The 16169-nt window shown below is 44.6% G+C and overlaps 1 protein-coding gene across 4 annotated transcripts in view; it reads right to left on the reverse strand.

The window, feature by feature from the left end:
• Window positions 1-232: 232 nt before the first annotated feature.
• The window catches only part of CDC25A (cell division cycle 25A), a 27582-nt gene continuing 11645 nt past the window's right edge, over window positions 233-16169 (reverse strand). For all 4 annotated transcript variants that reach the window (XM_024751518.1, XM_024751516.1, XM_024751517.1 and 1 more), the window contains 7 exons: window positions 13961-14134; window positions 7416-7514; window positions 5216-5278; window positions 5030-5128; window positions 4190-4320; window positions 2384-2495; window positions 233-2173 (listed from right to left, as the gene is read on the reverse strand). In XM_024751518.1, the coding sequence (XP_024607286.1) occupies window positions 2033-2173; window positions 2384-2495; window positions 4190-4320; window positions 5030-5128; window positions 5216-5278; window positions 7416-7514; window positions 13961-14134 (819 nt within the window). In that variant the 3' untranslated portion in view covers window positions 233-2032. The remainder of the gene's footprint in view (window positions 2174-2383; window positions 2496-4189; window positions 4321-5029; window positions 5129-5215; window positions 5279-7415; window positions 7515-13960; window positions 14135-16169) is intronic.

A 16169-nucleotide genomic window follows, 5' to 3' on the forward strand; every position in this document is an offset into this window, starting at 1 on the left:
CTTTTCATTCCCCTATTGCATCTTGTAAATCAACCTGAATCACAAGTTCGTTTTTGGACTCAGTAATAACGGAAGGTCATCTGGCCATCCCTGACGCCAGGCCACATGACAGCTCCTTGGCCTCTTAAGGAAATGTCGCTGCCCCAGCCTCTGGTTTTAGTCAAGTGTGGTCCCAGAACTTTTAAAGGGACTCACAATTCCCTTTAGATACATTATGAAGTAGGCAGAGAGCATGGGTTCAAGATTGTTTTTATTTTCAGAGCCTGCAACAGTTGGTTACCAGTGTTACTAAGCTGGTACATTCTGAAGGCCATCCCACCTCCCTTTTCAGGCATTCAACCAACAGAATCCCTACAAACAAAATTACAGACTAATTAAGATGTGTCTCAATGTGTGTGGGGGAAGAGGCCTTCTCCCCCTGCTCCCCTCCTCCCCACATACTTTTTCTAACAAGATTGTTTTATAGTCAAATGCAACTCAAACCCATAACACAGCAACCAGTCATCTCCAGTATCACTGATTCTCTCCTTGCCTGCAGAACAGGAAGCCAGGGCAAGAGGGGAGACTGAATCTGCTATATAAGAAAAACTTCGCTATACCCCAATGGAGCAAAGATGGTGAGGAAGCCAGCGCCTAAGGGTGGGGATGAGCAGGAACCAAATAGGCCTGTCTAGAATCAATCAACTCAGCCCCAGCTCCTTGGGAGGTGTTCCTTTGAGACCCCTACTTCTGTGGGATGAGATGAGCGGCAACTGGTGATGATCCATCTCTCCCTGTCCCTCAAATTAAAACATGATAAACTCAAACTTTTACCTGCAAAATCCACCACGCCGTCTCCTGAGAAACACATTCTATAGTCATCTCTGCCAGCACCCACTCCCTTCTAATGCCCAGGGCTTCCAGCCCCTCTCCCCAACCTTGGGTGGCCCAGCCAACACTGATTTGATACTCCTTGACTCATAGAATGACTATTTTTAAAAAATTAAAATAGAAGCAATCAAAGAGTATCAGAGTAATAGAAGAAAGACACTCAATATATACTCCCTTCCCTTATCTGGCAGAGCCCCCCATCCCTGCCCGCCTACACTGGGATACCTGCTCTACCATGTTCCAACACTGACCTGGGGGTGGCCCAATGGAAGCTGCCTCAAGTGCTTTCCTGACCGTGACTCCTAGACCAGCAACATCACAGCAAGCAGGGTCACCCCAGTAGATCTCAGGGGCCTTCGAGGTAGGTCTGGGAGGTTTAGCTTATGTCCTGTAGCCAAGCCTGAGTCTGGGGCCTGCTCCCACCAGTATCTCGGTCCTTGGCTGTATATTAATAGCAGCAGCCCCAGTACTGCAGCACCTCCTGGGGGTGACAGAGTGCCTAGTTCTCTGTCCCACAACTCATGTCCTTCTTCCTCCTCCCTTTTTCTTTTTTTTTAAAAATTAAAGGCAGAGGTAGTCCCTGGTATGATAAAACCCCACCTAGGATGGCAGTATTGTAACTTAAAGAAGCAGTTAAATAAAAGTCTCCAGGAGTTGATTACAAAAAAAGAAAGAAAAGAAAGTGACTGATGAAGTTGAATAAATTAATGATATGGGTTATCCCACAAAGACCTTTCCTTTGCAGGCCGTCTTTGGTATTTGGCCAGCAGCATTTGTGAGTCTTCTCTCCACTTGGACTCTCCTACCCCTCCCCCCTCAGGAGAGAAGGCCATTGCCCAACGAGGCCCAGGCAGCTCATCCAGCTGTGGGGGATGAGGAGTCAGAACATCTTGACTTGGTGCTTGGAACTGTGCTGTGGCACGTGACAGCCTTGGCAGACCGTCCTGTTGCAGAAGGAGGACAACTTACAGGGACAGAAGAGCCAGCAGGATGCTCTGGGCTCCAACCCTGGGAGAGTGGGAGGTAGGTTTAAGACATGGAAGCCTCAGGCCTTCTCTCCAAATGTCACATGGCTGGCCCCTTTGCTCCAGTTTCTCTGTAGCAAAGAGGGGAGGGGGGTAGGGAGGGAGGCTCAGGCTGTTGCTGTCTGGCACTGAGACCCTCAGAGCTTCTTCAGACGGCTATACATCTCTCTCTTGCTCTTTTCCCCGGCCCAGGTCCGGCTCTTGGTGCGGAACTTCTTCAGGTCTTCTTTAAAGTCCTCATGGTGCATGGGCCGGTAACTGGGGGGCTCGCAGTGAGACTGGCGGGAAGACAGGACGAAGTCAGGGCACACCTGCTTCATAAGCACACTCCTGCGCCCTCCCTGCCGGGGGCTGCAAGGCTCTGCTCAGCAGGTTCTAGGGCCCTTCTGTGTGCAGGGCAAATCCCCAGACCCCTGGCAAGAAACACCCATGACCACCAGACATCTGGGTGGAGGGGTGGCCCCTGCCCTCCAGAGAGTGCATCTTACCTGGCATTTCAGGAAGAACTCCTTATATCCGCCCTTCAGGACATATAGCTCCGGGTAATGGAGTTTGGGGTACTCGTTACCAAGCCGATCTCTCTCTCTCACATATCGGCACCTATAAAGGGGAAGGAAAGCCAAAGTATGGTTAGCTCTACACAGTGAAAGCAGTGTTCCTTACACACATCTCCCCAACTTTACCTTCATTCTTGGAAACAATCAGTGTCGACTTGTGATTTCCTGGCCACCTGTTATCTTCAGGAATAGTGTTCAGAGCCAGTGCCACTGCCTCGTATTGGCAGGTAGATGGTCTCTTCCCAAATTTTCAAGTTAAACAGCCCTAGCAACTGATCTCTGCCCAGCATCTTCCCTGCCACCACCAGCACCTAATCTTCGGTGATAGCTTCCCAGCCAGCTTCCCTCTGCATTCTCCACCCTCCACGACCAGTGCCTCTCCCTTACTTCCTTCTGAGCTTTGCTCCTGTCTCAGGGCACCTACTTGCATCCTGTACTAAAATGGACTATTGTGTAGTGTACTGTATACTCCTGTAGTTATGTGTGTGCAAATGCAGCAAAATATCACCAGTCGATGAAATCAGGGGAAGCATGCACTCTTTCTGAGCGTGAAATGGTTCCAAATAAAAAGGTGGCACAAGAACTTGAACCCAGCCCCATGAGAAAAGTCTCTCTTGGAACCTCCTAGTGAAGCTGCACTGCTCCCTGCCACCTCCGTCCCTGTTTGCTCAGCGTTTGTCACAACCATCTTCCGTCTCTCCACTGGGACCTCCCCTGCGGCAGGTCAGTCCTGTTTGCTCACTGCTGTAACTTCATTGCCTCAATAGCCCCTGACACGTCCAGGCTGGCAGTCTTTTCTGAAGGGAACTAGCCCAGATGGGCAGCTGTTTGGCCCTCCCCCTAGCTTTTTAATACCACCACTCACTTCTGACCACATTTTCAGAACCAGTCCTGTCACCATTAGTGAGAGTGTGGAAAGATGTTGTTAGAGCATCAGAGTATTATTTTAAATCTGAAGTGATGTTATTTTATTGTAATTATACTTTCATTTATTTTGGTATAAAACTTATCTTTGTAGTAAATTATAACAGGGCCTTAGTCACCAAAGCCCTAACAGAAGTTCTTATTAATAAGGGGTGGGGATGGGGGGGCGGGGGCATTTCTTTTAAACTCTAACGTGGCAATAACGTGAAGGTAACATAATCCACTCCTTTGCAAACGTGGATTTGACAAGTGTTCAAGAGCATCACATCAAGTTTTGCAGAGAGGATATGATACTCTTCTGGCATTTGCATAAGGAGCAACCACACTGTACCTGAAGGATGTCACCTGAGAACAGTAGCCCCATAGGTAGAAATAAGGACAGTGGGGGAAACTGGAAGAGCCAGAGTTTAATTCAATACAAAGGAAGGCTGGACAGTGAGCCATGTCCAGCAGTAGCCAGGACTAACTCAGGAGTGAGGGTGATGAAGCAGAGGCCAGATTCTCGGGGGATGTTGCACAGGGAACACCTGTGTCACAGGCTGGACTGGGGAAGCCAGAAAGCCCTCCACGACGACTACTGTGAAACTGTTAGGGCAAGCCTATAAACTACACTCCAGGAATCTGTTCATGAAATCAACTGACTGCAAAACAGGTAAGGATTTGAGAGAATACCTGTTACACGTGAATTGATACTTTTACAAAACTAGGTATTTTCACACCATGTGTGTAGGCTAAGGCACGGAAATGACATTCGATGTGCAACAGGCGGTCCCACAAAAGCACCATGGGGGCCATGCCCTGGAGCCCACTCACATGCGAGGGCCTCGCTCAGAAGAAAACTCGCAGTGGAACACCACGATGACACGCTTGCCATCCGTAGGTACGATGGGCTTCTTGAGTAAGAAGTCTTCAACCTCCTCTTCCATGTGCAAGTTCACTGCACCCTGTGGGGGCACCAGAGACTCATGTTTCACACTCGCAGTAATGATTCTTCGAGACTGGTCTTCAAATGGGCACCTCAAATTCTGTTATGGCTGTGTGCACTGTATGAGTGGTATTTGTGAATGCCCGGGACTTTCACGGCCATGACAGTGGCAAACACTAACACTGTATTTAAAGTACCTCCTTACCATATTTCAACACTATATTATTGGTTAAAAGATTAAAAGGGCACAACCAATTACTTTCTTCCTGGGAAAGTATGTTCCAACACCCAACTAACCAGGCAACTATAAATGTAAGAGGTATCATTAGGCTCGGCACAGACTGGGACATGTTGCCAGAGACTGGCTTCTCCTCATGGCTTCATGTCCAGGCACGGCTTAGAAGTCAGTGGTTACCATTTAGAAATGCCCCTGATGGTGATGGTGATGGTGATGGTGATGGTGTGAGGGACAGAACAGGAAGCAGTTGCCGTATAGTGTGGTAGAGATTAATGCAGACCAGGGAACATTCTTTTAGTGCACCAGGAGTCAAATGCCTTTCACGCCCACTGCTTCTTTTTACAATTCTTATAACCAGCATGTGAGCATTATAATGAGCAGCCAGGTGTCACCTCCCCCTTTAAAAAAAAAAAATCACAGATGCTGTCCAGGGCTCCTGCTATGCCTCCCACAACAGCAGGGCTCGCTCACAAGCCTCAGGAATCCATACCTTGATGTGGCCTCCCTCATATTCATATGGGTATCGGCAGTCAATGATAACAAACTCTTTAATGAGGTTGGCAAACTTGCCACTCAAAACAGACGCTATCTGTGGAGAGAGAGCCAAGGAGAATCAACTCTGGCTGCCAGGAACACACAGATTCCATGTGTGGCAGGTTCCAAAAGGATGACTTACAATTTCTGGAGAGATGTATTTTAAATCCTGATGCTTTCCAGCAACTGTATGAAAAAGGTAACACTTAAAAAAAAGAGAGAGAAAGAGAGAGAGAGAGAAATACTTAGCAAATCCAAAAGTTTAAAAATGCAACATTTTTATATTGCTTGCCTTCCTGGTAAGAGTCAGCTTGAAAAAAACAAACAAACATTAATCTAATAGAATATGTTGGTTACTTGTCTAGCCACTTCATTGATATCCTGACATTGAACTTTCACACAGACCTATAAGGCACGTTATCCCCATTCCCATATGTCAAAGCTAGGTACCTTGTCCAAGGTTAGCCAGCAAGTAAGCCAGACTTGAATACAGAAACCTCAGGTGATTTCCTTTTTCTCCCGCTTTTGTTAGGAACCCTCACCTCAGCAGCCAGACTGTGTGCAGCACATAAAGGACACAGAGAGGAATGACTTCATTGTTTACTGAGCACCTGCTATGTCCAGCATGGTGCTAGACACTGGAGATGGAATGAGTGAGGCTGGGCCCAGCCTTGAGGGAGAAGGACGGGCACATCAGTAATTACTCACTAGGGTGGACTGGCCAAATCAAGTGCTCACCCAATCCCGTGGCCATGTGTGGGGTCATTATGACAAACACAACCAACCACAGCTTCAATTCAGGTGCAAGCTTCTACCAGCAAGGACACACCACACCCAGGTCTTGGCTTGCGCTTCCCTTCAGACTAGAACTGTCTTCTATTTTTTAAAAAATTTTATTTATTTTTTAACATCTTTATTGGAGTATAATTGCCTTACAATGGTGTGTTAGTTTCTGCTGTACAATGAAGTGAATCAGCTATATGTATACATATATCCCCATATCCCCTCCCTCTTGCGTCTCCCTCCTACCCTCCCTATCCCACCCCTCTAGGTGGTCACAAAGCACCAAGCTGATCTCCCTGTGCTATGCAGCTGCTTCCCACCAGCTATCTATTTTACATTTGGTAGTATATATAAGTCCATGCCACTGTCTCACTTCATCCCAGTTTACCCTTCCCCCTCCCTGTTGTCTTCTATTTTTAATCCACTTATTTCTCCCACCTGGTTGAAATATCTAGCCCAGATCCAAACCTTCCCCAATCGCCTAGCTGAGACTGAGACAACCCTTTTATTTCTTATTTATTTATTTATTTAGTTAGTTAGTTAGTTAGCTAGTTAGTTATTTTTGTGGTACGCAGGCCTCTCCCTGTTGTGGCCTCTCCCATTGCGGAGCACAGACTCCGGACGTGCAGGCTCAGCAGCCATGGCTCACGGGCCCAGCCGCTCCGTGGCATGTGGGATCTTCGCGGACCGGGGCACGAACCCGTGTCCCCTGCATCGGCAGGCAGACTCTCAACCACTGCGCCACCAGGGAAGCCCAACCCTTTTATTTCTTAGTCTGCTGCTTTCACTGCACTGATGTTTACTTCAATCTACCATGTGATACATGTGGTACATGTCTATGTGGCATGATGCCTTACTGACCATATGTTAAGTGTTTTGAGGGAAGGAACTGTGTCTCATTTTGGAATCTTTGCCTTACACATAATAAGTGTTTCCATAAATGCTAGCTACATTAATACATAAAAGACTGGTCTGGGGACCTTCAAGTCATATGTGGCTAAACAAGCTACTACTGACACAGGAATGTGTCACATTTCACCACAGCTCAAAGGCAGCCGACCTGTATCAGGCCAACAGCAGACCATCCTCTGGACCTCCCTGAGGGCCTTTTCCTTCTAGGGCCATAGTCCTCTGGAAAATGGAGAAATTTAGACTCAATCCTGGACATTCTAAGAGGACCTTTTGATATACAGACTTATATACAGTGAGGCTAGAGGTTTATTTCTGCTTCTTTACACTTTTCTGCAGTACTGCTTTTATACTCACAAACACAGTTCCCAGAGAGCCTGGTCTTTGGGTTGGTGTAAAGGCAGCTGGTGGGTGGCTCCCTACTTGAAACCTCTGACCAGCATCAGTAAGGTCTATAGTGCCACAGAGACTGAGATACACCTGATCATGACCTTATCTTAAAACAAATTTCAAACTGCGTCCCCTTGGCGGGGTGGGGTGGGGTGGGGGGAACCCCAGGAACCACTTCAGGGAGGGAGGAAGGCTGAGGGGGGTGTTTTAGGTACCCCCCTGCCAATCCTGCATCACAGAGCAGTTCTGCGTGCAATTACCTTGGAGAAGTCTCCTATAAGGTCCCTTGGGTCATTATCCAAAATATTCTCAATGGTCCCTTTTGGGGAAGATACCAGGCATAAAGACTGATGTAGAATCTGTAACAAATCAAAGGTGGAGAATGAGGCCAGGATTCTGAACAGAACTTATGAAAACATTCACCTGGAACATGTCAGGAAGAAGAGACTGAAATGTTAACATCCATATTTAGCAAAAAGATACCTTTCTTATTTGACTGAATCTAGAGTGAAAAAAAGCCTATGGGTTACTGACTAGGTATACTGTTATTTGAACTGAATTCAATTCTAACTGAACTGCTCTTTTTTTTTAAAAAAAAGAAGGATTAAAATTAGGGCTAAGTCTAAAAAAAGTATTTCTTAGTTCTACCCACTGAGAAGCTCCAGGGTTGCAGTAAGTAGCCCTTAGGTCAATGTGCTCTCTAAATAATACAGCTGACCCCTGAACAACACGGGGGTTAGGGCCACCATCTCACATCCCTGAATTCAACCAACCACAGATCATGCAGTACCACAGTATATATTTATTGAAAAAAATCTGCGTATAAGGGGACCTTACAGTTCAAACCCATGTTGTTCAAGGGTCAACTGCATTTTCCACTAAAAGAAACCAGAGCTTTTTGATTGACTCCAGGCTGGGACAAGAAATGTACAAGATAAACCTGGAACACTTTGTCATTAGTAGCAAGGAAGCACTCATATTTCAAAGGACACATCAAAAGGGCTAATCGTGGGAAAGTAAGGATTTCTTTTATACACTTAGTGTATTTATATTATTTACTTGGCTGCACCAGGTCTTAGTTGTGGCATGCAAACTCTTGGCTGCAGCATGTGGGATCTAGCTGCCTGACCAAGGATCGAACCTGGGCCCCCCGCATTGGGAACGTGGAGTCCTAGACACTGGACCACCAGGGAAGTCGCAGGATTTCTTAAGCAGTACACAAAAAACACGAAACATAAAAAGACTGATAAATTAAAACATGTTTAAAAAAAATCAAGAAATTCTGTTCATCAAAACAAGATAAGGTAAGAACAGGCAAGCCAGAGTGGGCAGATATGCAACCATCTCAATAAAAGATTCATCTCTGAATATATAAAGCATTCCCACAAATAAGAGACAACCCAATAGAAATATGGGCTAGAAACTTGGCTGAGTAATAGAGAAGAAAATCTAAGACCAAGAAAAATAACTATCAGGGAAATGCAAGTTAAAATCAGATACTACACACTCACCAGAATGGCTAAAGTTAAAGAGATGAACAACACCGGATACTACTGGTAAAGATGTGGAAGAACTGCAACTCTCACACACTGTTCCGAGTACAGCCAACCCTCAGTATCTGTGAGATTGGTTTCAGGACACCCAAGGATGCTCATATAAAATGACACGTAGTACAGCTAGTGCTCAGTAAGAATGCATTGCAGGGGCTTCCCTGGTGGCGCAGTGGTTGAGAGTCCGCCTGCCGATGCAGGGGACACGGGTTTGTGCCCCGGTCCGGGAAGATCCCACATGCCGCGGAGCAGCTGGGCCCGTGAGCCACAGCCGCTGGGCCTGCGCGTCCGGGGTCTGTGCTCCGCAACGGGAGAGGCCACAACGGTGAGGGGCCTGCATACCGCAAAAAAAAAAAAAAAAAAAAAAAAAATGCATTGCAAAGTTGGTTAAATCCATGGACGGAGAGCCCCCAGATACGGAGGGCTGACTGGACAACCACTTTGGAAAGCTATATGGCAGTGTCTGCTAAAGCTAAACACATGCCTAGCCTAGGACCCAGCAAGTCCACAAGAAAAGTAAAAGTGCATGTTTACAAAATAAATTGTATAAATACCATCAACTAGTATTTGACAAGGGAGCCAAGAATGCTCAATGAAGAGAAGATCAGTCTTCTCAATAATAAATCATGCTGGAAAAACGGAATATAAACATGTGAAAGAATGAAATTAGACCCCTATCTTACACTACTCACAAAAAATAACTTGAAATGGCTTAAAGACTTAAGTGTGAGACAAGAAACCATAAAACTCCTAGAAGAAAACACAGGAAAAAAGCTCCTTGACATGAGTCTTGGCAATGACTTTTTTAGATTTGACCCCTAAGGCACAAGCAACAAAATAAAAAATAATTGAGACTATATCAAACTAAAAAGCTTCTGCCCATTAAAAGAAATCAACAAAATGCAAAGACAACCTATAGAATTGGAAAAAATATTTGCAAAACATATTATCTGATAAGGGGTTAATATCCAAAATATATAAGGAATCCATACAACTTAATAGCGAAAAAACAATCTTTTTTTAAACATCTTTATTGGAGTGTAATTGCTTTATAATGTTGTGTTAGATTCTGGTGTACAACGAAGTGAATCAGCTATAGGTATACATATATCCCCATATCCCCTCCCTCTTATATCTGCCTCCTACCCTCCCTCTCCCACCCCTCCAGGCGATCACAAAGCACCGAGCTGATCTCCCTGTGCTATACAGCTGCTTCCCACTAACTATTTTACATTTTGCAGTGTATATGTCAATGCTTCTCTCTCACCACATCCCAGCTTATCCTTCCCCTCCCCGTGTCCTCAAGTCCATTCTCTACGTCTGCATCTTTAAAATAATCTGGTTTTAAAAAGTAGGCAAAGGACCTGAATAGACATTTCCCTAAAGATACACAAATGGCCAACAGGTACATGAAAAGATGATCAATATCACTAATCATTTAGGGAAATGAAAATCAAACTGTTGTACAATGAGATATCACTTCATGACTATAAGAATGGCTATCATCGAAAAGAAAAGATGGGGACTTCCCTGGTGGTGCAGTGGTTAAGAATCCGCCTGCCAGTGCAGGGTACATGGGTTCGAACCCTGGTCCGGGAAGAACACACATGCCGCAGAGCAATTAAGCCCATGTGCCACAACTACTAAGCCTGCGCTCTAGAGCCTGAGAGCCACAACTACTGAAGCCCGCAGGCCTAGAGCCTGTGCTCTGCAACAAGAGAAGTTACCGCAATGAGAAGCCCGAGCACCACAATGAAGAGTAGCCCCCACTCGACGCAACTAGAGAAAGCCTGCGCGCATCAACAAAGACCCAACGGAGCCATAAATAAGTAAATAAATAAGTAAATAAATAAAAATGAAAAAAAAAAAGAGGGAACTCCCTGGCGGTCCAGTGGTTAGGACTCCACACTTTCACTTTGGGGGTCCGGGTTCAATCCCTTGTCGGGAACTAAGATCCTGCAGTCCTCATGGTGATGCCAAAAACAAACAACAACAACAAAAACAAGAAACAAGTGTTGTCAAGGATGTGAAGAAAAGGGAACCTTTGTACAATATTGGTGGGAATGTAAAGTGGGATGGCCACTATGGGAAACAGTATGGACGTTCCTCAAAAAAATTGAAAATAGGGACTTCCCTGGAGGTCTAGTGGTTAAGAATCTGTGCTTCCAATGCAGGGGGCATGGGTTTGATCCCTGGTCAAGGAACTAACAGCCCACCTGCCGTGCAGTGCAGCAAGCAGACAAAAAAGAAAAAAAAAAAAATCAAAAACAGAACTAACTAGGAGCCAACAATTCCACTTATGAAAGAATGAAATTAGACCCCTATCTTACACTACTCACAAAAAATAACTTGAAATGGCTTAAAGACTTAAGTGTGAGACAAGAAACCATAAAACTCCTAGAAGAAAACACAGGAAAAAAGCTCCTTGACATGAGTCTTGGCAATGACTTTTTTAGATTTGACCCCTAAGGCACAAGCAACAAAATAAAAAATAATTGAGACTATATCAAACTAAAAAGCTTCTGCCCATTAAAAGAAATCAACAAAATGCAAAGACAACCTATAGAATTGGAAAAAATATTTGCAAAACATATTATCTGATAAGGGGTTAATATCCAAAATATATAAGGAATCCATACAACTTAATAGCGAAAAAACAATCTTTTTTTAAACATCTTTATTGGAGTGTAATTGCTTTATAATGTTGTGTTAGTTTCTGCTGTACAACGAAGTGAATCAGCTATAGGTATACATATATCCCCATATCCCCTCCCTCTTATATCTCCCTCCTACCCTCCCTATCCCACCCCTCCAGGCGATCACAAAGCACCGAGCTGATCTCCCTGTGCTATACAGCTGCTTCCCACTAACTATTTTACATTTGGTAGTGTATATGTCAATGCTTCTCTCTCACCACATCCCAGCTTATCCTTCCCCTCCCCGTGTCCTCAAGTCCATTCTCTACGTCTGCATCTTTAAAATAATCTGGTTTTAAAAAGTAGGCAAAGGACCTGAATAGACATTTCCCTAAAGATACACAAATGGCCAACAGGTACATGAAAAGATGATCAATATCACTAATCATTTAGGGAAATGAAAATCAAACTGTTGTACAATGAGATATCACTTCATGACTATAAGAATGGCTATCATCGAAAAGAAAAGATGGGGACTTCCCTGGTGGTGCAGTGGTTAAGAATCCGCCTGCCAGTGCAGGGTACATGGGTTCGAACCCTGGTCCGGGAAGAACACACATGCCGCAGAGCAATTAAGCCCATGTGCCACAACTACTAAGCCTGCGCTCTAGAGCCTGAGAGCCACAACTACTGAAGCCCGCAGGCCTAGAGCCTGTGCTCTGCAACAAGAGAAGTTACCGCAATGAGAAGCCCGAGCACCACAATGAAGAGTAGCCCCCACTCGACGCAACTAGAGAAAGCCTGCGCGCATCAACAAAGACCCAACGGAGCCATAAATAAGTAAATAAATAAGTAAATAAATAAAAATGAAAAAAAAAAAGAGGGAACTCCCTGGCGGTCCAGTGGTTAGGACTCCACACTTTCACTTTGGGGGTCCGGGTTCAATCCCTTGTCGGGAACTAAGATCCTGCAGTCCTCATGGTGATGCCAAAAACAAACAACAACAACAAAAACAAGAAACAAGTGTTGTCAAGGATGTGAAGAAAAGGGAACCTTTGTACAATATTGGTGGGAATGTAAAGTGGGATGGCCACTATGGGAAACAGTATGGACGTTCCTCAAAAAAATTGAAAATAGGGACTTCCCTGGAGGTCTAGTGGTTAAGAATCTGTGCTTCCAATGCAGGGGGCATGGGTTTGATCCCTGGTCAAGGAACTAACAGCCCACCTGCCGTGCAGTGCAGCAAGCAGACAAAAAAGAAAAAAAAAAAAATCAAAAACAGAACTAACTAGGAGCCAACAATTCCACTTCTGGGAATATATTAGAAGGAAACGAAAACACTATGTCAAAGAGATATCTGCACCCCCATGTTTAGAGCAGCATTCTTTATAATATTCAAGAAATGGAAATAACCTAAGTGTTCATTGACGGATGAATGGATAACAAAGTTGTGATACACACACACACACACACACACACACACACACAATGGATTATTACTCAGCCATACAAAAAGAAGGCAATCCTGCCATTTGCGACAACATGGATGGACCTTGAGGGCATTATGCCAAGTGAAACTGAAATAAGTCAGACAGAGAAAGACAAATAACTATATGACATCACTTATATGGGGAATGAAAAAACTTAAAAAACACAATACAAACCATCACCACAACCACCAAAACAAAAACCAAACTCATAGAAAAAGAGATCAGATTTGTGGTTACCAGAGGCAGGCAGTGGGGGAGGAGGATTGGATGAAGGTGGTCAAAATGTACAAACTTCCAGTTATAATATAAATAAGTACCAGGGATGTAATGTACAACATGATGACTACAGTTAAGCCTGCTGTATGGTATATATGAAAGTTGTTGAGAATAAATCCTAAGAGTTCTCATCACAAGGAAATAAAAGAACTAAAATACCTAGAACTAATTGACAATGAAAAACACTACAATCAAAGTTGTGAGACAAACCTAAAGTAGTGGGAAATTTATATATCTACATAGAACAGGACACAAGAAAAATTAAAACTAACAGCAAGGGAAAAAATTTATGGCCCTACTCCATGGCCCAATAAGTAGGGAGCTTAGACTTCCACCCCTGCCCAGCTGTACTTAAGTGTCCCAATCTCTATTTCACTGGGATGATGTCAGCGGAGGCCTAGAAGGGAGCCTGAACTCCCAATCCTGCCCAGCAAACATGAGGCTTGCCCCACCCTAGGTGGCATATCAAGGGAACCTGAACTTCCATCCCCACCTTCCTGCAGTACCAGAGGACTGACTGCTAAAACAGAAGAGTTACATAGCCTCATAATATCCAAAGAATATAGATATAACTGAAAAATCACTTGTCATACCAAGAACCAGGAAAATCTCAGCTTGAATAGGAAACGATAATCAACAGAAAGCCACACCAGAAACAGACGTTGGAATTGCCTGACAAGGATTTTAAAGTAGCCATTATAAAAATGCTTCAACAGGCAATTATGAACATGATTGAAACAAATGAGAAACAAGAACAGCAAGTCTCAGCAAAGAAAAAGAATCAAATGGACATTTTAGAACTGAAAGATACAATATCACAGTCCTTGAGCAAAAAAGACCCTGCATAACTAACCTCCTGGGGCTTCTTTGGACTAGCTGCCTCTTCGGGACTGGCCCCAGCCACGCTCTTCCTCCGCTTCCTATTTCCACGTGGGGACTCCTCTTGCGATCGGTCTGGTCTTTTCAACGCTGACAGGATGGTGGAGCTACACGTGGAAGGGGAGTCAAACAGCTTGCAACGATTGCCCTTGGTGGGGGTGGGGGGGGAAAGAGACCCATTTAATGTATTTCATTAACATACACTCACTTGAATGGTAAAGAGAATAGATCAAGGACTTCCTGGGATGGTTTAAGATTGATCCATCCTAAATTAGGAAACAGACACTGTACATTTATCTAGTCCCTGGCACACTGTAGACACCAAGTCCCTGGTGTTCAATGAACATGTTCTAAAGCTGACATTATATGGAAATGAGGAAGACTATCCATGCCCTCAAAAGCCTACTGCCTGCACAGGGTCCTAAGAGTCAAATAACTGTTACCTTCCAGCCAGGGACACATTTTTGGCTTCCTCTTCCCTTCTAGTTTATTACTTGCACTTTGCTGGAACAGCTTGAACAGGCTTTAACAGCCCACCTTAATCCAGAAGGGTGTGCGGTAGATGGATTATACTATAAATCAGAGCCAGTTAAGATGGTAAAATAGAGTTGAGTCTAAGTTTGCAGGGGGCAGGGGTGCCTTCAAATCTGCGTTCAAAAGTCCTTCTCTCTACTTGTTTGTTTTCTTTCTGGATTGTACCAAAGCTTTTTTTTTGTGGTACGTGGCCTCTCAGTTTTGGCATCTCCCGTTGCGGAGCACAGGCTCCAGACACGCAGGCTCAGTGGTCATGGCTCATGGGCCCAGCCGCTCCACGGCATGTGGGATCTTCCCGGACCGGGGCACGAACCCGTGTCCCCTGCATCGGCAGGTGGACTCTCAACCACTGCGCCACCAGGGAATCCCTGTACCAGAACATTTTAATTCAAGATTTACAAAGCCAAAGGAAATACAGGAAGATGTGCTATAGTACTTGATCTTTTAAAGACTAATTTCTCAGAGTCTGAGGGCAGCCCACCTGACTAGGGGTAAAGACAGTCTGACTTCAGCTCTCTAAACTCATCTCAGCCCGTTCACAACTCAGTGTTCCTTGGCAGGGCTTTTCCTTCTGTGCTGAATGCCCTTTCATACCCTGTAAACCACTCCCTTTCAAGCTGATACTAAAATTTCAGTGTTGCCTCTTCTTTGAAATGTTCCTGATAGTCACCCAGCAAGTGTGTCACTCCCACACTGGCTCTCCTAGAGACCAAGGATTTTCCCCTTATTTTTCTGAAGTTTATTTTAACAGTATGTTGTTCAGAAAAGCAAGGTCAGTTTTGTCTTGTTGTTTTTTACCTAAGAGAGCTGGAAGCATTTTTGGGAAGAGGGCTTACTCCTTTCAATAGGATCTCAGAGGAACTGTAAGCTCCTCAAGGGCAGAAACCCCAGTTCCAACTCAGCCCCTGGCAACTGAGTCTACTATGTTTGTGAAAGGAAACCCCCCACTGTGAAGGGCCCACACATACTATTCATGATTTTTAAATCCAACTTATAAAACTGATAGCCATTTCCTAAGCATTCTCACACTGTATATAATTTTGTCTTTCAAAAGGACCTAGTAAATTTCATCATAACATTTGTACTGGGGTAGCCTATTCCCTCAAAGCTTTGCACATTAATCTACCATAATGTGTAAGTGGCTTCAAGACTGTAGTTCATTTGTTCCATATTTATAGTTCAGGGACACTAATACTTAAAAATATTCTTATCAGGGCTTCCCTGGTGGCACAGTGGTTGAGAGTCCGCCTGCTGATGCAGGGGACACGGGTTCGTGCCCCGGTCCGGGAAGATCCCACATGACGCAGAGCAGCTGGGCCCGTGAGCCATGGCCGCTGAGCCTGCACGTCCGAAGCCTGTGCTCCGTGACGGAAAAGGCCACAACAGTGAGAGGCCCACGTACCACAAAAAAACCAAAACAAAACAAACAAACAAACAAAAAAAAATATATATATATACACACACACATATACTTATCAATTTATATGTATACCTAAGGGTGTGTAACTGTATTTGTATTGTAATACTATCTCACTTTCCCTAGGTGTTTGCATAAATGAGGATATGTTCCTGTACAGGCACAGCCTTGCGTCTGACTGTTTGAAAGTGTCCCTGATGGAAACAGAGGCCTACATTCTATAGAGATAGGT

This window comes from Neophocaena asiaeorientalis, unplaced genomic scaffold, assembly GCF_003031525.2.
Source record: "Neophocaena asiaeorientalis asiaeorientalis breed wild unplaced genomic scaffold, Neophocaena_asiaeorientalis_V1.1 scaffold221, whole genome shotgun sequence".
In the NCBI taxonomy this organism is placed as follows: Eukaryota; Metazoa; Chordata; class Mammalia; order Artiodactyla; family Phocoenidae; genus Neophocaena; species Neophocaena asiaeorientalis.